This window comes from Salvelinus fontinalis, chromosome 31 (assembly GCF_029448725.1).
Source record: "Salvelinus fontinalis isolate EN_2023a chromosome 31, ASM2944872v1, whole genome shotgun sequence".
Classification (NCBI taxonomy): Eukaryota; Metazoa; Chordata; class Actinopteri; order Salmoniformes; family Salmonidae; genus Salvelinus; species Salvelinus fontinalis.
In genome coordinates, this window is record NC_074695.1 from 27,329,423 (window position 1) to 27,353,664 (window position 24,242).

Below are 24,242 nucleotides of genomic sequence, written 5' to 3' on the forward strand. Positions count from 1 at the left end.
TTACTACCCAGGCTAACAGTGTAAACAAAGCTTGGATGAAAACAAAGACCTACTGTAGCGCTGTGAGATGTATGCACATTAGCAAGATTACATGCACATACTGCATATGACATAGGAAAAACACAGACAACGCAGACACTCACACACTGCATCTTAAACACTGACACTTCTAGTCAACAGAAGGCAGGGTGGATCAGCGGGAGGTGGGGGTATTATTAATATTTATATCATTTTTTTAAGGGGGTAGATCAGCTTTAATATTGCAGATAGATTGTAGCTTCCATCAATGTAATTGTCTGCATCATTTCCAATCCCCCATATATATCTTTGCATACATACATACATACATACATACATACATACATACATACATACATACATACATACATACATACATACATACATACATACATACATACAGTTGAAGTCTGAAGTGTACATACACCTGAGCCAAATACATTTAAACTCAGTATTTCACAATTCCTGATGTCAGAATAATAGTAGAGAGAATGCTTAATTTCAGCTTTTATTTCTTTCATCAAATTCCCTGTGGGTCAGAAGTTTACATACACGCAATTAGTATTTGGTAGCATTGCCTTTCACTAAATTGGGTGAACTTTGGCCCATTCCCCCTGACAGAGCTGGTGTAACTGAGTCAGGTTTGTAGGCCTCCTTGCACGCACACGCTTTTTCAGTTCTGCCCACAACTTTTCTATGGGATTGATGTCAGGGATTTGTGATGGCCACTCCAATACCTTGACTTTGTTGTTCTTAAGCCATTTTGCCACAACTTTGGAAGTATGCTTGGGGTCATTGTCCATTTATAAGATCCATTTGCCACCAAGCTTTAACTTCCTGACTGATGTCTTGAGATGTTGCTTCAATATATCCGCATAATTTTACTTCCTCTTGATGCCATCCATTTTGTGAAGTGCACCAGTCTCTCCTGCAGCAAAGCACCCCCACAACAAGATGCTGCCACCTCCGTGCTTCACGGTTGGGATGGTGTTCTTTGGCTTGCAAGCGTCCCCCCTTTTTCCTCCAAACATAACGATGGTCATTATGGCCAAACAGTTCTATTTTTGTTTCATCAGACCACAGGACATTTCTCCAAAAAGTATGATATTTCTCCCCATGTGCAGTTGCAAACCGTAGACTGGCTTTTTTATGGTGGTTTTGGAGCAGGGGCTTCTTCCTTGCTGAGCGGTACTATGTCAATATAGGACTTGTTTTACTGTGGATATAGATACTTTTGAACCTGTTTCCTCCAGCATCTCCAGCATCTTCACATTTACATTTAAGTCATTTAGCAGACGCTCTTATCCAGAGCGACTTACAAATTGGAAAGCTCATACATATTCATCCTGGTCCCCCCGTGGGGAATGAACCCACAACCCTGGCGTTGCAAGCGCCATGCTCTACCAACTGAGCCACACGGGACCTTCACAAGGTCCTTTGCGGTTGTTCTAGGATTGATTTGCACTTTTCACACCAAAATACGTTCATCTCTAGGAGACAGAACGCGTCTCCTTCCTGAGCGGTATGACGGCTGCGTGGTCCCATGGTGTTTATACTTGCGTACTATGGTTTGCACAGATGTGATACCTTCCGGCGTTTGGAAATTGCTCCCAAGGATGAACCAGACTTGTGGAGGTCTACAATTTTTTTTCTGAGGTCTTGGCTGATTTCTTTTGATTTTCCCATGATGTCAAGCAAAGAGGAACTGAGTTTGAAGGTAGGCCTTGAAATATAATCCACGGGTACACCTCCAATTGACTCAAATTATGTCAATTGGCCTATCAAAAGCTTCCAACGCAATGACATCCTTTTCTGGAATTTTCCAAGCTGTTTAAAGGCACAGTCAACTTAGTGTATGTAAACTTCTGACCCACTGGAATTGTGATACAGTGAATTATAAGTGAAATAATCTGTCTGTAAACTATTTTTGGAAAAATGACTTGTGTCATGCACAAAGTAGATGTCTTAACCGACTTACCAAAACTATAGTTTGTTAACAAGAAATTTGTGGAGTGGTTGAAAAATGAGTTTTAATGACTCCAACCTAAGTGTATGTAAACTTCCGACTTCAACTGTACATACACAGAGAAATACATTCATATACACATACAGTGCCAGTGAAAAGTTTGAACACACCTACTCATTCAAGGGTTTATCTTTATTTGTACTATTTTCTATATTGTAGAATAATAGCGAAGAAATCAAAACTATGAAATAACACATATGGAGTCATGTAGTAACCAAAAAAGTGTTAAACAAATCAAAATATATTTTATATTTGATTCTTCAAAGTAGCCACCCGTTGCCTTGATGACAGCTTTGCACACTCTTGGAATTCTCTCAACCACCTTCATGAGGTAGTCACCTGGAATGCATTTCAATTAACAGGTGTGTATTGTTAAAAGTTCATTTGTGAAATTTCTTTCCATCTTAATGCGTTTGAGCCAATCAGTTGTGTTGTAACAAGGTAGGGGTGGTATACAGAAGATAGCCGTATTTGGTAAAAGACCAAGTCCATATTATGGCAAGAACAGCTCGAATAAGCAAAGAGATACAACAGTCCTTCATTACTTTAAGACATGAAAGTCAGTCAATGAGGAAAATGTCAAGAACTTTGAAAGTTTCTTCAAGTGCAGTCGCAAAAACCATTAAGAGCTATGATGAAACTGGCTCTCATGAGGAAAGAAAGACCCAGAGTTACCTCTGCTGCAGAGGATAAGTACATTACAGTTACCAGCCTCAGAAATTGCAGCCTAAATAAATGCTTCACAGAGTTCAAGTAACAGACACATCTCAACATCAACTGTTCAGAAGACTGCATGAAATCAGGCCTTCATGGTTGAATTGCTGCAAAGAAACCACTACTAAAGGACACCAATAAGAAGAAGAGACTTGATAAGGGCCAAGAAACACGAGCAATGGACATCAGACTGGTGGAAATCTGTCCTTTGTCTTAATTGGGAGATTTTTGGTTCCAACCGCCGTGTCTTGTGAGACGCAGAGTAGGTGAACGGATAATCTCTGCGTGTGTGGTTCCCACCGTGAAGCATGGAGGAGGAGGTGTGATGGTGTGGGGGTGCTTTGCTGGTGAAACTGTCAGTGATTTATTTAAAATTCAAGGCACACTTAACAAGCATGGCTACCACAGCATTCTGCAGCGATACGCCATTCCATCAGGTTTGAGCTTAGTGGGACTAACATTTGTTTTTCAACAGGACTGTCACGTCTACTCCCGCTCCTCCTCTCTGGGGCTCGTTGTCGCCAGTTGTCCCACCATTACGCAGACCTGCCACCATCGTTACACGAACCTGCGCATCATGATACTCACTTGGACTCCATCACCTTCCTGATTACCTCCCCAATATCTGTCACTCCCTTTGGTTCTTTCGCCAGGCGTTATTGACTCATTCTGTTTCACGCTTTGTGTTTCTTGTTTTGTGCTATGTTTTATTTATTATTACATTTGCACTCCCTCTACTCGCTTCCTGACTCCCAGGGTACACGTTACAGAATAACGCCTCACCAAAGGGAAGCAACAGGGATTTGTAATTTTTTTTACTGGTGACATCGGGTCCAAGGGCAGCTGCCGAAGCAGCCGGAGAAGCCTCAGCCGACTCGTCAGGCTTCCATGCCTCAGCTGGCTCGACAGGTTCTCAAGCCTCATTTGGCCCATCAGGCTTAAATTGCCGAAGCTACCGGGGATGCCTCAGCAAGCTCGTCGGGCTCCCGTCCCTCCCCCGGCCGGCTCGTCCTGGCTCCCGTACCTGCCTTGGCCGGCTCGTCGTGCTCCCGTACCTGCCTCGGCCGGCTCGTCGGGCTCCCGTGCCTGCCTCGTCGGGCTCCCGTGCCTCCCTCGGCCGGTTCGTCCTGGCTCCCGTACCTGCCTCGGCCGGCTCGTCGGGCTCCCGTGCCTGCCTCGTCGGGCTCCCAGTGCCTGCCTCGTTGGGCTCCCGTGCCTGCCTCGGCCGGCTCTACGGGTTCCTGCGCCTCAGTGGGAATGAGTAGGTGTGTCCAAACTTTTGACTGGTACTGTAAATGGGGGTATTTCACTGATAGTCCTGGCTCTGGTCCAGCAAGAGGTCTAAATTAGTCAGAGGCTGGCCGAGCTATCTCCCCTCAAGCCCCAATTCTCCCCTCACTCACCCTGTATCTCCCCACACTCCCCCTGAACCCCCCCCCCCACTCCCTCTGTTCCTCCCCTCACCCTCACCCCCCCCTGTATCTCCCCTCACCTCACATCTCCCCTCACTGCCCCTGTATGTTCCCTCACCCCACTCCCACTGTATGTCCCCACACTCCCCCTGTACCTCCCATCACCCTCACTCCCCCTGTATCTCCCCTAACCTCACATCTCCCCTCACTGCCCCTGTATGTTCCCTCACCCCACTTCCACTGTATGTCCCCACACTCCCCCTGTACCTCCCCTCACCCCACTCCCCCTGTATGTCCCCTCACTCCCCCTGTATGTCATCGTCACCCCCCGCCCCCCGGTAGGAACCTGGCACTCACCCTACCTGGCTGGGCTCTACCTACCTCTCAGCTGCAATGCAGGGCAGCCCCGCTTTCAACAGGCAGTCTGTTAATATTCCTCATACAGGTGTAGACTGAGATCTACTGTACCCTCCATTGGCTGTGGCACAGCAATGGGTCCACTGAGCTAAAGACAGGAAGTATGAATTGACAGACTGACACTCACTTTTTGAAGTGGCAGAGGTGGCGTCCGATGTTGACAGATACAGAGCTGCCGGCATTGAGGTGGTTGCCCTCGATGGTGATCCTGGTGCCCCCTGAGAGAGGGCCCTGGGCAGGCAGCACCCGCGTGAAGAAGGGCGTCTGTAGAAGACACGTTTATTATGCAATCAACAAAATTACCAATAATCATTGTCTAATGTAAGGATCCATCCACCCCTGACCACGGCTGTGTCACCTGGGTGCTACTTACCACGAAGGTGAATGCTCGGGGTGAGAGGGCCCTATAGTCTGCCAGGCAGTCCCTCACACACACCTCCACGTTAGCCTCCTGCACCCGGTAGCCCGTGGCGTCGTTCAGCAAACACACAATTCTGTAGGAGAGAGGGGTGATAGTAGGGAAGGTGTGAGAGAGAAAAAGGGAGAGGGAGGAGGGACACATGGGAAGACACACGTGTTGAGCTCACCTGTAGCTACAGTATAGCTGTCTGATATATGTGTAGTGATTCCTCCCATTTGAAAGGGAGCATCTACCATCTAAATGCTCTATGGAGAGATTGTTTGATCTATCTACATTCAATTAATGAGCTGTATATATAGGGAGCAGGGAGGTCAAAGGAGAGGAAAGAGAAAGCTGAAGAGGATGTCTATACACTGAGCAGAGGAAGAAGATAATAGACAGGTGAAGAGAGATGGACAGAAGGACAATGTCAACAGGAAGCAGAAGAGGATGAGAGGGGATATACACTGAGAAGAGGAGGGAGATAGAGGAAACTTGTAGGAGGCGTGGGTGATGGTGAGAGTGGTGAGTGCCAGGCAGCTGAGCCTCCTCACCTCTCCGAGCTGATGTAGTCCTCTTCGATGGGGATACAGGGCACCTTGCCCAGACGCACTCCTGTCTGGATGTCCCTGAACTGTAGGCCCAGGTTCTCCCCTGTGATGGTCAGTCTGGTGCCCCCCTGTCTCGGCCCTGTCTCCGGAAACAGCTGCAAGACAAACACACAGGGAGGGAGGAAAGGAAGGAGGGAGGGAGAGAAGAAGATCATTGTCAGAACCAATGACTATATGGTTAGAAGTCAGTGAGAGGCAAGGTAAGGCCAACACCTTGTACAGTAAGTCTACGCAGGGCAGACTAAATGGCACTTTGTGTGGGAGACTATGTCTGCTGCTAACGCTCTAGTCTAGAGCACCTGGTTAAATTGTGCTTAAGAGCATTTTTTAAAACTCTTTCCATGTTTAAAGTAGGAAGAAATAGATGTCATTGTTGAACACATTTGTGAGTGTGCTACAAATACTATCATCATATATTCAAATATTGAATAACTTCGACATATTGAATGATGTTATATTATGCTAATTTCCCTATGGTGGACAGAATGTGTTACTACATTACACAGACTAATGTTTTCACCACAAGAATTCCAGGAAATACATATCATTTTTACCTCAGATTTGTGATGTTAGTATTGAAGTTAATAGGCAGCACGATCTCACAAAATCGATTGCTTAAAACGGATCAATATTTTTGGTTTAGTACCAGTGTTTTTGTTATATGTGCCAGTCCGTAGTGGGACTTGTCCACGCTGGCTAGAATATTTTATTACAAATGTCTCTGGCCTCACCTGAATTCACAGATTTGAGGGTTAATCTATCATTCAAATGAAAGCCAACCCCTGTCGCTATTTAGAAACCGATTTGAGGATTTGTTGAAATGATCTACTCCATTATAAGTTATAAGAGATATAAGTTGATGAGTAGCAATGACAGGTTGTCTTCTATTGACAGATACTGTATGCATACCAAAGTTAATTGAGGTTTATCTGTTAGAAGAGCGCAAACAGTAGTCTACATATCACAGCAGTGACTGTAGTATCCCAGGTGCATTGATTTCAATACAATATCAACGTGAGTGCTTCATTTGCATGCGCTATTGATTACAGTAGAACAAGCTAATCAATTCCAGTCTTGAGTGACCGCTTGGTAAATATGTGTGCAATTTATAAGGTACTAATTTAGCAAATACAAGTAATCTGAACACAAGTGTAACACGTGTGTAGGGAGTAACTTTTCTTCAAAAGGTCAACTTATTAGAGTATATTGATTATGAATATCTAAAACCGGTGTTTGAGACTCGGCCATCAATCAAAAAACAATGACAATAGGAAGCAGCAGCAGCAGTATAATTTTCAAACAATGTTTTAGGAATATAAATGGTACTTTTAACATTCATTTTTACACAGGATTCTACTTTATCAAACTACTGAATGAGCCCAAAAATGTGCTATGATATATTAATTTTGATGATATTAGTGATATAGTGAAAATATGTTTGTCCTGGCTACTCTTTCTCTCACGTTCACCCACACACCATAATCCAGCAAGCCGTGTTTTAATGAAGAAAAATCACCTATCCGCTTTGAAAAACAGAAAAACCTTGTGTGGCGCACAGCGAAAGGCCTCTTCCACCACCTAATTGAAAGTTATTACACCGGCTCCCGCATCGCCATTCTGTAGCAGCGTGTCACACGGCAGCTTCATAATGTGATTTATTTAGCCAAATTACTCCCCGTAACGAGGACAGGTGTGGCATGACAAAACAAATATGATGACTGATGTGAGGCGGCAGCGTCCGGGAGGCGGCCTCTAACAACCATCACGAGGTAATTATGGGTAATCTCACTGGCTGCCTGTTCCCCAACCTGGTTGGCTGGGCAGAGCGTGTCAGGGAAACGGCGCCCTGGCGTGTCCTGAGGCATTATTGCGTTTCATTGGCTGGCCACCCCTGGGTTCTGTAGTGGCCCCAGTAGCAATCCCCAGCGGCTAGGCTTTCACAGGCAGCCTAACCTCACTCAGCCCCAGCGCTAGGCCTCTACCACATAATGACATGGCAGAGGTGCTGTATCCTGTAAAAGCAGAGTGGGGCAGAATGGTGGTTGCTAGAGGTCTGTGCTGTAGGCTGTCAAACCAGTGTGGAGCAGGGCTACAGCAGGGTGACGCCAGTGTGGTTGGACTGGGAACTAGGGACACATGCCCACATGGGCTTAGGCAGGCTGTAAATTGGGTTGTTACTGTATTCAAAGAGAGGCTGGGGAAGGAAGACAGTTATGCTGACAGCCAATGGTAGGAGACCATGTTTCTGGAACCACTCAACACATAGGCAACATCATTTAGAGAAATACAGTGTATTGCATAGCTGTCAAACACAGTATGAACCTACCCTGACACTGCCAAATTGTGTAGGGTAGTTTTGGTCAGGGAGGAGTGAGGGGGTTGTAATGAGGGAGGTGAAGCTGAGGGGCGACTCCTATACCCATAATAACAACTACAACAGTGTGAATGGTGGAGCAGATGTCCTCTATTTGCTTCCTGCTTTTTATCTTACAGGCTGCAATCTCCCTCAGAAAGCATTGTAAACAGACCTCATAGGGTCTGACACACACATTGTCTGTGATCTTCAGAGGCGTCTGTGCTCTCGCCTTTCTAGTTTGTTTGCTCATCTTATGAGTTCTCAGTCTGACCCCTGGGAACCTCTAGGACCTGTCATGATGAAAACACTGGCCCCTGAACACTGAACTCTGAACACTGGTCTCTGAACTCTGAACACTGAACTGAAGTTAAAACGGTGAAGTAGGGTGTTTTAATTGGTTTCAGAGGGGTCGTTTCACATGACCCCCCACACCCCACACCCTGAGAGAAGGAGAGAGAGAGAGAGCGAGTGAGAGAGAGAGAGAAAGAGAATGAGCGTAGGGACAAATAAGAGCCCATTTATACAGCAGAATACCTCATTGCTCCACGTGGATTGAAACATGGACATGACAGTTGGAGATGGATTTTGGCCACAGTAGGAACATACAGGAGCTAGATTACTCGGAATAATCCTTAACTCAATGTGCTGAGCCCCACTCCACCACTCCTATAGTTCTTCACTTTCGTACACCCCTCTCAATCCCCTTCTCTCTCTCTAATCACACCCCCCTCTTCCTCTGAATAAAACAAGAATCCCCTTGCACACGCACGGCAGAACAACAGATGTATATTTTACGTGCTGAAGTGTCAAATGAAATCCAGGGTGCTCTCTAACAAGGGGGTTGGGGGATAGAGAGACAATAAGTAGCACAGGAACATCCCTCCTACCCACTCACTCTCAGCTAAGTGCATTCACTCTGATATAATATTTATCTGAGACAACTCACACACACACAAACACACACAGAACCAGGAACAGAGCACCGGCCTAGGCTGAGGGAGGGATGGAGAGGAGAGAGGGAGGGTTGGTTATTATGGGGGGAGAGACACTAGCTGAGGGGGGACTCCTGCCCCCCTTCCTCTTATCAGACGTAGCCTCATTCCGCCGCTTTGTCTTCCCCGTTCCTCCAGAGTGGGAGGAGGAAAAGAGAGGCGTAAGAGCTATTCAGACCCCTTTGTGATGGATTGGGAAGGGAGGGTAGAATGTTTGGGCCCTCTGAGTACCGACTAGCAGTCGAGATGTCAGTCAAAATTCATGAGATGCTCCTTATTGACGGACAATGAGGAGGAAGAGAAAGATAATTAAATTACTTGCACCACTCTGGGGCTCCTAGTGCAATGAAGAAAGAGCTGGGAAATCCTGGTTAAATACTCTAATATTCCAAATGAAATTACCAGCTAATCCACCTGCTAATATAAAGAGGCACACAGTCCCCATCATATGAATAAAGAGAGACAGAGAAAGGGATGGAGAGAGAGACAGAGAGAGAGAGAAAGGGGTGGAGAGAGAGCGAGAGAAAGGGATGGAGAGAGAGAGAGAGAGACAGAGAAAGGGATGGAGAGAGAGACAGAGAGAGAGAGAAAGGGATGGAGAGAGAGCGAGAGAAAGGGATGGAGAGAGAGCGAGAGAAAGGGATGGAGAGAGAGAGAGAGAAAGGGATGGAGAGAGAGAGAGAGAGAGAGAGAGAGAAAGAGAGAAAGGGATGGAGAGAGAGAGAGAGAAAGGGATGGAGAGAGAGAGAGAGAGAGAGAGCGAGAGAAAGGGATGGAGAGCGAGAGAAAGGGATAGAGAGAGAGAGAGAGAGAGAGAGAGAGAGAGAGAGAGAGAGAGAGAGAGAGAGAGAGAGAGAGAGAGAGGGATGGAGAGAGAGCGAGAGAAAGGGATGGAGAGAGAGCGAGAGAGAGAGAGACGAGAGAAAGAACGACAATGTAAAAAAGATGAAGACAAGAGAATGAGACCATTTGAAAAAGGGAAAGAGAGTTGTTAAAGAGGAACATGTTATCTCTCATGAGGTTGATGTAACATGGAGTCAAGGTCCTCTGCTCTTTGTTACAACCATATCACAGAGCAGCTGCCTTTCAGCTTGTAAGGTGGGCTGCTTTCATGACCATAGGGTGCCATTTCAGAGACAGAGAGATCACTACCGAATGACGCAACGACCTATCAAGCATTTTTATGTATTCATTCTCTTTACTGCGGAATTTCCTTTCAGTTGGCACCTTCCCCTCCCTCCTCTTCCTCTGCTTCCTTCCCTCCTTCCGTCTTGTGAACTCTGTCTGAGAGAGAGAGAGAGCGAGAGAGGCAGGCATCGTGGAGGGATTACTTCCTGTGCCAGTGCCAATTATCCAATATCTGGGATTTATAATGTGCTGAAACACTAGCTGCCTCTCCAGAGTAGATTAAAGAACGCAGACACACACACACTAACACAACACTCTGCATTTGCCCCCAAGCAAGGTGTCAGGTGCAGCAAATATACTGCAAATAGCAATAATAGAGGAATGAGTTGGATTTGTTCTTGAATGGGGTGAGGTTAAATCAGGAGTAGGCGGAGTGTGGGCTGGGCTTGTTGCTGTGTGTAGGTGGTATGGATGTAATCAGCTATAAACGCATTGTGAGGTTTAGCACTAGAGCAGAGAAGGACGGAGATAGAGAGAGATTGACAGAGAGAGAGAGGGAGAGATACAGAGATAGAGACAGAGAGAGAGAGAACAGTAGTCTGGTACACAGCCAGCATCAGATCTTTACTGAGGCACAGATCAACAGATGACCACCGTCCATCCAATCCATCTATACGAAAGAGCCTCGTAGCACTCACGTCCGTAGCCAAGAAGCATACTGCCCCAATAGATCCACAGATGACGCAATCTCAATCGCACTCCACACTTCCCTTTCCCACCTGGGCAAAGGAACACCTATGTGAGAATGCTGTTCATTGACTACAGCTCAGCATTCAACACCATAGCGACCACAAAGCTCATCACTATGAGCTGGGACTGAACACCTCCCTCTGCAACTGGATCCTGGACTTCCTGATGGGTCGTCCCCAGGTGGTAAGGGTAGGTAGCAACACATCTGCCACGCTGATCCTCAACACGGGGGCCCCTCAGGGGTGCGTGTTTAGTCCCCTCCTGTACGCCCTGTTCACCCATGACTGCGTGGCCAAGCACGACTCCAACATTAACAAATGGGTTTGTGAACAAGTAAGCAAATCCTGCTAAAATCAAATGTTTAAAGCAATCAAGACAGGGTAAAAACAATAATTCCAAAACAGTAAAGATCCTTCAAGTTTACACTTAAAGATGGATTTCAGCGATAATGGAAAATTAGTCATTGGTTTTTGCCCCTGACATTTTGTTATTGGATTGTAGATCAGGCACTACTATTGTTGCCATGGCAATCTTATTCAACCTGGAATGTGCCATTGTTGTTAATGTTCTTGGTTAAGATTTTGTTCAAAAAAAAATGTCGGTTAATAATGAAGTTGTTTTAATGGTTTAAAAGCTGACGAGTTGGGTTTGCATTGTGTCGATATTTGTCTTAGTTTATGCCAGTCTCCAAATGCAATGGCTCTTGGGGAGCAGAACGCACACAGCTTGAAATAATACTTTTTAAATCTTTGTTCATGTTTTGATGTTTTGTATAACTTTATAGTTATCAGATTATCAGATTTCTGTGAACACCCGGGGTGTAATGGTAAACTTATTCTTATGGGGACCTGTCAAATTCGAACACCTACTCATTCAAGGGTTTTTCTTTTATTTGTACTATTTTCTACATTGTAGAAAGGGTTTAAATGGTTTAAACATAGGGTTTAAACAAAACAGCACAAAAGCATAATTACAATGTTCTAATTTAAAACATGATGTACTAACAGTAATCTTGCGAGGGGAAAATGCAGGAGAGAAACCTTAACACATCAATATGTTACCTCTCTAGGCTAACATTGACCAGTGACAAATATCTGCAGTTAGGAGCGTGCCACTGGGTCTGCAGTTGCTAAAAAAAAAAAAAAAAAAAAAAGGGACAGTTTTGACCAGGCCTTTGCTGCAAAAATCCCAATATCCTTCTTCAAATAACGTCTTGCTGTCCCCTCTGTCGCGGTACACCATTGCTGCGTGTGCCTGGGTTGTCTCCAGGTGTCCTAAAGCGCATCTAAAAAGTGTCAAGCATTGCGCGGGATATCACCGCGGAGGATAGTCTACAGACCTAACGCAGTCATAACCTTGGCTGGCACATTGTGTTATTGGTTACTGCCGGGATGGTGACATTGTGACATTGACCAGGCCTTTGTTCAGTTTCATACAGTCTGAATTGGTGTTTTATGACTTGTAGGATTGGTATGTGAGGCTATTGATTTTGTTTGGTAACAAATATTTCCATGATGATAGTGATTTAAAAAAGTAATCATTCTTTGTTTTTTAAATATTTTTGTGATGTTTAATTTTACTATATCACCTTAAGTTTGCTGACAACACAACAGTGGTAGGCCTGATCACCGACAAAGATGAGACAGCCAATAGGGAGGAGGTCAGAGACCTGGCCGTGTGGTGCCAGGACAACAACCTCTCCCTCAATGTGAGCAAGACAAAGGAGCTGATCATGGACTACAGGGAAAGGAGGGCCAAACACACCCCCATTCACATCGATGGGGCTGTAGAGGAGCGGGTCGAGAGCTTCAAGTTCCTTGGTGTCCACATCACCAACAAACTATCATGGTCCAAACACACCAAGACAGTCATGAAGAGGGCATAACAAAACCTATTCGCCCCTCAGGAGACTGAAAATATTTGGTATGGGTGCACAAATCTTCAAAAAGTTCTACAGCTGCACCATCGAGAGCATCCTGGACGGTTGCATCACCGTCTGGAATGGCAACTGCTTGGCCTCCGACAGTAAGGCGCTACAGAGGGTAGTGCGTACAGCCCAGTATATCATGGGGACCATGCTTCCTGCCATCCAGGACCTATATAGGCGGTATCAGAGGAAGGCCCAAAAAGTCCCCCAAGTCATAGACTGTTCTCTTTGGTACCGCACGGCAAGCGGTACCGGAGTGCCATGTCTAGATCCAAAAGGCCCCTTAACAGCAGCTAACCCCAAACCATAAGACTACTTAATATTTGATCAAATGGCCACCTGGACTCTTTACATTGACCCCCCCTTTGTTTTTACAACGCTGCTACTCACAGTTTACTATCTATGCATAGTCACTATACCCCTACGTAATTAACTCGACTAACCTGTACCCCAGGACATTGACTTGGTACCGGTACTCCCTGTATATAGCCTCGTTATTGTTATTTTATTGTGTTACTTTTGATAGTATTTTTTACTTTTAGAATATATCTTTTTCTCCCCAATTTCAATATTTTCTCATCACTGCAACTCACCAACGGGCTCGGGAAAGACGAAGGTCGAGTCATGCGTCCTCCAAAATATGACCCGCCAAACCGCGCCTCTTAACATCCGCCCGCTTAACCCCGAAGCCAGCTGCAGCAACATGTCGGAGGAAACATCGTTCAACTGACAACCAAGGTCAGCCTAGAGGTGCACGGCCCACCACAAGGAGTCACTAGAGGGCGATGAGCCAAGTAAAGCCCCCCGGCCAAACCGTCCCCTAACCCAGACGACACGGGGCCAATTGTGCGCCGTCCTATGGGACTCCTGTTGTGATACAGCCCGGGATCGGAACCAGGTCTGTAGTGACGCCTCTAGCACTGCGATGCAGTGCTTTAGACAGCTGCGCCACTCGGAAGGCCAAGTAAACATTTTCTTGAACTGCACTGTTGGTTAAGGGCTTGTAAGTAAGCAGTTCACTGTAAGATCTACACATGTTGTATTCGGCGCATGTGACAAATAAAGTTTGATTTGAACTGGATCCTACTGCACACCCACACCCACACACACCTAGAGCCTGTCTCACCTTGGTGATCTTTGGGTGTGTACAGCGGCTGTTGCCGGCAGTGGCGTGCATCCAGCTACTCTCCAGCGGCGCACACTCCTGTCTCAGAGAACACTTCTTCTCCTGAACACACCAGCCACACTCGAACCTGGGGTCAGCCTTCAGACACATCCCGCAGCTGTCCCGCAGCGCATAACACTTATACAGGTGGGCTGAAACACAGTGAGAACAGAGAGAGAGAAGGAGAGATAGAGGTGAATATCATTGTTGTTGTTTGAGACTAAGTTTCAACACCTTGCATTTCACCTTCATGCTGTGGTATGAGAAACAAGCATTAAAATAAGACAGGAAAACACCTAATTCCTTGTTGTTGTGTTGTTTGGGGGGCACTAATGCTCAGAGTTATGCTTTTAAAAGAATTAGCAATTAGCAGTAAGCATTGAGAGAGAGGAGAAAGAGAAAGGAGAGAGAGGGGAGAGAGAAATAGATAAATAGAGAAAGTGAGAGGGAGAGAGAGATAGAAAACAAAAGAGAGATGGTGAAAAAAGAACATCATGGCACGGCGCTCCACAGACAGCCGCAGGACTTCAAAGGGGACGACGTATCCATCCACCCGCCGCGGACCTGCCTGCTAATCTCATTTGCCACGGCTAAGCTTAAAAGTAGCACGGTGCTAATTAAACTGAACCAAATTAATGATTTAATTACATTAAGATTTCCACTTTACACCAAGGCAAAAGTGGGCTTTCTCGGGCAGTCTGGCAGAGATGGATAATTCACCGTGATTCACGGAGGGAGGGAGGGACAGAGACAAATAGAGAAAAACACAGGGAAGGGTGAGGAAAGGAAAGGGAAGGGAAGGTCTTTGTTGGGCTTGAATAAAGCAGGGCTAGTTTGAAATTTAGTTTCGGGATGTTTCAACGTGTCAAATTAAGCGTGGAAGTTTGGGAAGAGTACAATGTAACTGGCCTTTGCACAGCAGGTACTAAGAAAGTTTAGATTCTTAATTTCTGTTCCAGCTTTAACAAATGCTACTATGGAAGAGACTGTATTCCAACATCAGGAAATGGGTGTGTCATTACAGATTTTGTGACAATCCATAGGCAGTAGAATAAAGAGGGTTAAAGTCTCAGCATCCAAGGTGATGCAAAAGGACATGATGCTCCACTGAGTGCTTGTTAAAACCTCTACTTATCTTATATTACTGAGAGAAAGGGGTCCATTTAATCCACAATCCTTTCATGTAAAGGCTTTTAGAGCAGTCAGACAGACACTTCAGCCTTGTACAGGCCCAGCCCCCACAACACCAAATCAGGTCACGCTCAAGCAGCAATATGCAGAGTGAGTTCGCAAATGCCAATTAACAAATGAGGCCAAGCGATAAACGTAATTCGACATAAAGCATGTGTTTAGATCAAATAACCTTGATCCAATGACCAGAATGGGGTGTCTAAAATACGGCGTGAGGATGCGGGAGACATCATGATATTACTTCTATCCACTCTAAATAGAAAGGATATAATCCTAGCTGGAGACCCCCAGCTACACCACATGGTGGGAAAACAGAGGATGGATCCATACCCCATTGGTAAAAGATAACTCCATGTGACAACATTCTGTATACTTCTGGCCCTTCTTTGGACACTGTGTTAACTAACCTCCAGACAAGCTTCAAGGCCATTATAACTCTCCTTCCGTGGCCTCCAACTGCTCTTAAATGCAAGCAAAACTAAATGCATGCTCTTCAACCGATCGCTGCCCACACCTACCCACCCGTCCAGCGTCACTACTCTGGATGGTTCTGACTTAGAATTTGTGGACAACTACAAATACCTAGGTGTCTGGTTAGACTGTAAACTCTCCTTCCAGACTCACATTAAGCATCTCCAATCCAAAATTTAATCTAGAATCGGCTTCCTATTTCGCAACAAAGCATCCTTCACTCATGCAGCTAAACATACAACTGTAAAACTGACTATCCTACCGATCCTTTACTTCAGCGATGTCATTTACAAAATAGTCTCCAACACTCTACTCAGCAAATTGGATGCAGTCTATCACAGTGCCATCCATTTTGTCACCAAAGCCCTATATACTACCCACCACTGCGACCTGTATGCGCTCGTTGGCTGGTCCTCGCTACATATTCGTCACCAAACCCACTGGCTCCAGGTCATCTATAAGTCGTTGCTAGGTAAAGCCCTGCCTTATCTCAGCTCATTGGTCACCATAACAGCACCCGCCCGCAGCACGCGCTCCAGCAGGTATATTTCACTGGTCACCCCCAAAGCCAATTCCTCCTTTGGCCGCCTTTCCTTCCAGTTCTCTGCTGCCAATGACTGGACCGAACTGCAAAAATCACTGAAGCTGGAGACTCATATCTCCCTCACTAACTTTAAGCACCAGCTGTCAGAGCAGCTCACAGATCACTGCACCTGTACATAGCCCATCTGTAAATAGCCCATCTAACTACCTCATCACCATATTGTTATTTATTTTGCTCAGTACCGCTACTTGCACACTCATCTTCTGCACATCTATCACCCCAGTGTTTAATTTGCCATACTGTAATAATTTCACCACTATGGCCTATTTATTGCCTCACCCCCCTTATCCTACCTCATTTGCACACACTGTATATAGACTTTCTGTATTGTATTATTTACTGTATGTTTGTTTATTCCATGTGTAACTCTGTGTTGTTGTTTGTGTCGCACTGCTTTGCTTTATCTTGGCCAGGTCACAGTTGTAAATGAGAACTTGTTCTCAACTACCCTACCTGGTTAAATAAAGGTGAAATATATATACATGTATATATATTTTTAAATGTGTTAGGATGTTATCTTAAACGCAGTGCTACTCAACTATCTTTCCCCTAGTGATGACTGAGACCTGGCTCTCCATTCAGCAGGATGAGCCTCCTAAGCAGCAATAGTAGGATCTGACCCCAGACCAGCCAGATCACAGAGGAACAAAGGCCCAAATCGTGTTCTCTTCCTTGAATTCCATCCATCCCTCTCTTTATTTATTTATCACCACTCTATTCATCTGCAGCATGTTGTTTTGGAGGGAGTTACTGCAAACAGCGCTGGGAGAGATAAGCATTATTGAACCCAGCGGGGCCTAGCAAGAGGCGTAGCCATGCGTAAAAACACTTTAATTCCCTTTCAAAGGCGTGCTGCTGGAGAGGAAGGGGCTCCTCCAATTGGATCTTAGGGATTTAAAAGAGTGTAGCGACGAGGGGAGAGAGGAGAGGAGGGGAAAGAGGAGAGGAGGGGAGAGGGGAGAGGAGGGGAGAGAGGGAGGTGAGGAGGGGAGAGAAGAGGAGGAGAGAGAGGAGAAGAGGGGAGAGAGGAGAGGAGGGGAGAAGGGAGAGGAGGGAAGAGGGGAGTGAGGAGGAGAGAGAGGAGAAGAGGGGAGAGAGGAGAGGAGGGGAGAGGGGAGGTGAGGAGGGGAGAGAGAGGAGGGGAGAGAAGAGAGGAGGGAGGAGAGGAGGTGAGAGAGGAAAAGAGGGGAAAGAGGAAAGGAGGAGAGAGAGGAGATTAGGGGAGAAGGGAGGAAAGAGGTAGAGGGGAGGTTTTACCTTGTATGTTGAAGGGGTTGTCGATGACTTGGTTGCCATTCCACACCACAGAGAGATCCACAGGCAGGTCACTGATGTCATTACCCTCATAGTCGTACTGGAAAGAGGGAGAGAAAGAGAAACAAACATTGATCAGTATCTACAGGCCTCATGGAGCCTGAACATTCAGTGTCAGTATTCACATCACTATGTGTGAGACAGATACAGATTGGTATGATAGAAGGGGAGTAAGAGAAAGAGGAGAGAACCTCACTCTTCACCCAATCACAACACGTGCACCCAGAAACCCCCTCAAAGAACAAACTTTCTCATAAATATGAACAGACACACAAACACACCCATCAGGTTTCCAATACCAATACTACACATCCAGTGCATATAGAGGTATATGTTGAGTTGAGGGGGAGGGAGAATGGGAGCGAAAGGAGGATGGAAATCTGGATAAATCTAAATGACTGTGAGGAGGCCATTAATTTACACATGAAATAAGTGGCAGAATTTAGGCGTGAAGAACGATGCCGAGGAGTAAGTGAAATTGGCATTTTCAATTTGTTCCCTGACACGTCTCATTTGGGCCCTGCGCTTCCTCCCAGCCTTGTGCCTCTTCCCATGGGCACCCAGTCAAATCAAATCAAATCAAAGTTGATTGGTTGTGTATAGAGATTTGCAGGTGTTATAGCAGGTGCAGGTAAATGCTTATGTTACTAGCTCCAACAGTGCAGTAGAATGTCTCGTAAATACAATACAAACACAAAATAAAATAAAAATATATATGAACAAAAATCATGAAATAACAGAAAGGGACCAATTAACAATCCTGAGTAGATATATTAGAGGGAGCATGTGTCAGAATGCAGAATATAAATATGTGGAGTGTATAGACAGTATATCATTGGAATGAAAATGGTATGTACAGTAGTAGGTATATTACAATGGGCTATGTTGAGAATACAGTATATACTGTACATACACAGTGAGTAAACAACAGTAAATAAACAGAATATGAGGTGGCCAGCATTCAATGACTCTATATACCTGGGGCATTAGTCTCAAGGTACAGGGCTGAGTACCGGGCAGGCAGCCGATTAGTGATGTCTGATGGCAAGCTGTAGCGTCTCCGTTTGCTAGAAGGTAGTGAGAGTGAACAGACCGTGGCTCGGGTGGCTGAAGTCCTTGATGATCTTTTTGGCCTTCCTTTGACACCGTGTTTTAAATGTCCTGGAGGGCCGGCAGCATGTTCCCGTGACGCGTTGGGTTGACCGCACTACCCTCTGGAGAGCCATGCGGTTGAGGGCATTGCAGTTGCCGTACCAGGCAGTGATGCAGCTCGACAGAATGCTCTCAATGCTGCATTTGTAGAAGTGTGTCAGGGTCTTAGAGGCCATACTGAGTTTCTTCAGCCGCCTGTGGTTGCGCCTTCTTCACCAATGCGGCTGCCATTTCAGGTCCTCAGTGATGTGCACGCCAAGCTTTGACCCTCCGCTGCGGCCCCGTCGATGTGGATGGGGGAGTGCCCCCTCTCCTGTCTCCTGTAGTCCACGATCAGCTCCTTTGTTTTTTGACATTGAGGAAGAGGTCATTTTCCTGGCCCACTCCGCCAGGGCTCTAAGCCTCTTCCCTGTAGGCCAGGGGTCCCCAATTACATCCAGCTGTGGGCCGTTTTTTCCTAGTAACATAGTAATAGATCATTTGTAGATCATTTGTACACTGCAAATTGACCGTAAGAATCTCAAACAGATATAGTATAACTTTGACAAAAACAGAATTATTAACATTTTTAATTACATTCTGATACGACCAAATTTGCCTCTATTTATGCATGGGAATACTTGGGAACAGATTTCCTCGGTTAAAATCACTTTGAGCTGATTTCCTGATGATTTTATATCCAACATAAAAGTTGGGGGACCAAATAAAATCCCCCTGCTGTAGGCTGTCTCGTCGTTGTTGGAAATCAGGACTCCCACTTTCGTGTCGTCAGCAAACTTGATGACTGAGTTGGAGTCGTGTGTAGCCACGCAGTCATGGGTGAACACGGAGTACAGGAAGGGGCTGTGTTGAGGGTCAGCATAGAGGAGGTGATGTTGCCTACCCTCACCACCTGGGGTCGGCCCATCAGGAAGTCCAGGACCCAGTTACACAGGGAGGACTTCAGACCCAGGGCCCGGAGCTTAGTGACAAGCTTGGAGAGAACTATGGTGTTGAAAGCAGAGCTGTAGTTGATGAACACCATTCTCACATACAGTAGCTATTCCTCTTGTCAAGGTGGGATAAGGCGCTGTGCAGTGCGAGGGATTTGTTGGGACGGTATGCAAATTGTAGTAGGTCTAATCTATCGGGCAAGTTGGAGGTGATATGGTCCTTGACTAGCCTCTCAAACCACTTCACGATGGCAGAGCTGTGTGCTATGGGGCAATATTCATTTAGTTCAGTTACCTTGATGCAAGTGGGGATTACAGACAGGTTGTATGTCTGTGAAGACTCCATTTTGCTGGTCTGCGCATGCACTGAGGACACGGCTTGGTATGCCTTCTGGGCCAGCAGCCTTGAGAGGGTTAACACGTTTGAAAGTCCTACTCACATCGGCTACAGAGATCAGTCAGAGAGTGGGCTGAGGTCTAACACACTGTACTGTATGTACAGACCCCAGGAGCCCTTCACCCAGACTTTCTGGCCCAGCCTCCAACCTACGCATAGCCTGGCCATAAAGGCCAACCCCTAACCCACTCAATTAACACTGGTCTCCACATCTTATGCTGCATTGTTTATTTAGTTGCTTTCAGCTGTATTTACAGCCTTATTCAGTGATCTGACCTGAAAACTCCTATTTTGACTCACTCTACATCCAAAATGTCCCTTGCCTCTGTTACAAGAACCCATCTGGTCATTTTGACCTCAACCACTCTTGTCTGTTAAATCACAACACTAAACTGTGCAGGACATGGGATCCCACCCCAGCCCCCTACCCTGCCCATTCATCATTAATGAGTGAATGCCATGGACACCAGTAGTCTAACCCTGCTTCTGACACATCTCTGTGGTAGGCCCACATTAAACTTTAAACGCCACGATTAGTCCGCCTGCGACTCAACGGCCACCAACCACCAAGACGCCCTGTTCTCCTTGCCGCCACCACCCTGCTTTATTTATGTGCCCATTTACAAGATGCCAATGACCCCATGATGCTAGCGTGACACCAACTCAACGCCATGTCACTCACATGCACCAGACAGGTGGTTTACTGCAGGACCAGCCAGCACCAGAATAGAGATGGGAGAGAGTCAGGACTGGTGTCTCTTCACACCTAGATAGCTGGGAGAGAGTCAGGACTGGTGTCTTCATCCCACCTAGAGAGCTGTTCCACTCTGTTCCTATGTGTTCCTCTCTGTTCCTCTCTGTTCCTCTCTGTTCCTCCCTGTTCCTCCCTGTTCCTCTCTGTTCCACTCTGTTCCTCTCTGTTCCTCTCTGTTCCTCCCTGTTCCTCCCTGTTCCTCCCTGTTCCTCTCTGTTCCTCCCTGTTCCTCTCTGTTCCTCTCTGTTCCTCTCTGTTCCTCCCTGTTCCTCCCTGTTCCTCTCTGTTCCTCTCTGTTCCTCCCTGTTCCTCTCTGTTCCTCCCTGTTCCTCTCTGTTCCTCTCTGTTCCTCTCTGTTCCACTCTGTTCCTCTCTGTTCCTCCCTGTTCCTCTCTGTTCCTCCCTGTTCCTCTCTGTTCCTCTCTGTTCCACTCTGTTCCTCTCTGTTCCTCCCTGTTCCTCTCTGTTCCTCTCTGTTCCTCCCTGTTCCTCTCTGTTCCTCCCTGTTCCTCTCTGTTCCTCCCTGTTCCTCTCTGTTCCTCTCTGTTCCTCCCTGTTCCTCCCTGTTCCTCTCTGTTCCTCCCTGTTCCTCTCTGTTCCTCCCTGTTCCTCTCTGTTCCTCTCTGTTCCACTCTGTTCCACTCTGTTCCTCTCTGTTCCACTCTGTTCCACTCTGTTCCTCTCTGTTCCTCTCTGTTCCTCCCTGTTCCTCTCTGTTCCTCTCTGTTCCTCTCAGGCCCTCTCAGTTCCTCTCAGGTCCTCTCTGTTCCTCCCTGTTCCAGGATGAGTAATCATGCTCATGACTATGTCCTGGCCGGTGTGTGGAGGCTGTTGTGTGAAATGAATCAGCCATGTGAACAGAGAAAACCCAAGGTGAGCAGTAACATGTCCCTGACCTCATTAAGAACAACATACACATGAACCAGCATTTCATTCTTTATCATCTTTGCTCTCAATTAATTGTCTCCTGGAATTACATGTCCTGGGCTATTCATATAGAGAGGAGGGCGCTCTGGTGTGTTTGTGAGTGTGAATGTGTGTGTGTAGGCTGGATATCCTGTGTCTGCTGGGCAGAAAAGTGCTGATGTTAACAAAACAGGCCAGATGCTGCTCGGGAGAGGTGGAAGAACCCAGTGCCTTTGTGCAGGTCACCCATAGATAATTAGTCATTTTGAAGGGGTACCTGCATGTGTGGTTAAAACATCAGCGAGGGGCCCGCCCCCAGCGCACCTAAGCAATGTTACTGAGAAACCCCCTTCCCCTCCTCTAGATGCCATTGCTCTCTCGCTTTCTGTCTCTCTCTCTTTGTCTCTCTCTCTGTCTCTCTCTTTGTATCTCTCTTTGTATCTATCTTTGTCTCTCTCTCTGTCTCTCTCGCTGTCTCTCTCTTTGTATCTCTCGTTGTCTCTCTCTCTTTCTCTCTATTTGTCTCTCTCTCTGTCTCTCTCTTTGTATCTCTCTTTCTCTCTCTTTGTCTCTCTCTCTCTGACTCTTTATGTCTGTCTATCTGTCTGTCTGTCTGTCTCTTTATGTCTGTCTGTCTGTCACTTTATGTCTGTCTGTCTGTCTCTTTATGTCTGTCTGTCTTTTTATGTCTGTCTGTGTGTCTCTTTATGTCTGTCTGTCTGTCTGTCTGTCTGTCTGTCTGTCTGTCTGTCTGTCTGTCTGTCTGTCTGTCTGTCTGTAAGTCTCTGTCTATTTATGTCCGTCTGTCTGTCTGTCTCTATATGTCTGTCTGTCTGTCACTTTATGTCTGTCTCTTTATGTCTGTCTGTCTGTCTGTCTCTTTACATCTGCCTGTCTGTCACTTTATGTCTGTCTGTCTGTCTCTTTATGTTTATCTGTCTGTCACTTTATGTCTGTCTCTTTATGTCTGTCTGTCAGTCTCTTTATGTCTGTCTTTTTATGTCTGTCTGTGTGTCTCTTTATGTCTGTCTGTCTCTTTATGTCTGTCTGTCTGTCTCTTTAAATCTGCCTGTCTGTCTCTTTATGTCTGTCTGTCTGTCTCTTTATGTCTGTTTGTCTGTCAATTGATGTCTGTCTCTTTCTGTCTGTCTGTCTGTCTGTCTGTCTGTCTGTCTGTCTGTCTCTTTATGTCTGTCTGCCTGTCTCTTTCTGTCTGTCTGTCTGTCTCTTTATGTCTGTCTGCCTGTCTCTTTATGTCTGTCTGTTTGTCTCTTTATGTCTGTCTCTTTATGTCTGTTTGTCTATATCTTTATGTCTGTCTGTCTGTCTGTCTGTCTGTCTGTCTGTCTGTCTGTCTGTCTGTCTGTCTGTCTGTCTGGGGCAGGAATGTACCTGTTTCTATTCCATTTATTAGCCCATGCAACATACCCCAGCAGCATTTGAATTGAATAAAATGAAGTTTCTGAATGAAAGATGTCTTATTATATGGCGCGTGTATGTTGTCTGTGTACACGTGCGTACACGTGTGCCTGTATGTTAACATGCCTGTGTAAGATAAATACATTCATATGTCTACCAGAATCTAGATGCACAAGCAATTCTGGTTGTACCATAAATCACTTAAAAACAGGCCCATATTGTGCTGATGCTGGGCGTCCAGAGTCTGGTACAGCTAGTTAGAGTGTTCATGGGAAGCATTTCCATATGCCTGATTCTGGAGTTTTAATCCCCACTGGAGAACTGTGTATGCTATCTATACATACAGTACTGTATGTGCTTATGTGTCCATGAATGTGTATCGAGGCATGTGAGAGTGTATGTCCCTGCTGTGCAAGAATGTGCGATTGTGTGTTAAATGCAAGCACTAGGTTCAATAATGCATAAACAGACAGTGAACAAGTCTTATTGGCTCTATCCTTCTCAGATCTGAGACATGGCCAGACGAGGCTGTGTGTGTACTCCACAGGTAATACATGATAATAACAAGCATAATGGTCTACAACGCATCTTTCTTTGAGCAATGTCAAATAAGGACATGGTAGACAGTCTCACAGTCAAGTTTGCTCTGTTGTTGTCACCCCTGTGGAAACACAAACATGAAATCTAATGCAATCCAAACAGCTTGTTGTTGAACAGCAGAATGGTACTGTGTGTGTGTCTTCTTCTCCCGCCCGATGGGCTCTGAGGAATGGAGGAAACCCAGCACCAAGCAGAGTTTACAGTTAAGTGGACCAACCTGTCCTCTCCAGCTCTGGGTCCATGGTGGTGGGGGTGGAGAGTGGAAGAGAGGGACTGAGCGGTCAGGCCAGGCGGGAGTATTCTACTACCCTGCAGGCAATAAACACACAGCAGTAGTGGCTGTAGGACCGCCACCGGAGCATGGATCATGATGCTGGGACCAATCACCTTACATTCTGTTCTGTAACATAACCCCCCCCCCCTTCTTTCTGTTGTTCACTATCTCTTTCTGTTATTCTCTCTATGCTTCTCTCTGTCTCTCCTCCCACCTCTCTCTCCCTCTGCCCCATATAAAAACACATCTCTCCAGCTCCTCTGCTCCCTCGTCTCATTAGACGACCCATCCTTTCCTTCTCACCCTCTACTA

General features: G+C 46.1%; 1 protein-coding gene across 2 annotated transcripts in view; it reads right to left on the bottom strand.

Annotated features, from left to right (window-relative positions):
• Positions 1–24,242, bottom strand: part of LOC129829965 (plexin-A1-like) — a 242,380-nt gene that overhangs the window by 35,247 nt on the left and 182,891 nt on the right. For both annotated transcript variants that reach the window (XM_055892025.1, XM_055892024.1), the window contains exons 11-15: positions 17,440–17,536; positions 13,878–14,068; positions 5,542–5,693; positions 4,961–5,081; positions 4,715–4,851 (exon numbers count right to left, since the gene is read on the bottom strand). In XM_055892025.1, the coding sequence (XP_055748000.1) occupies positions 4,715–4,851; positions 4,961–5,081; positions 5,542–5,693; positions 13,878–14,068; positions 17,440–17,536 (698 nt within the window). The remainder of the gene's footprint in view (positions 1–4,714; positions 4,852–4,960; positions 5,082–5,541; positions 5,694–13,877; positions 14,069–17,439; positions 17,537–24,242) is intronic.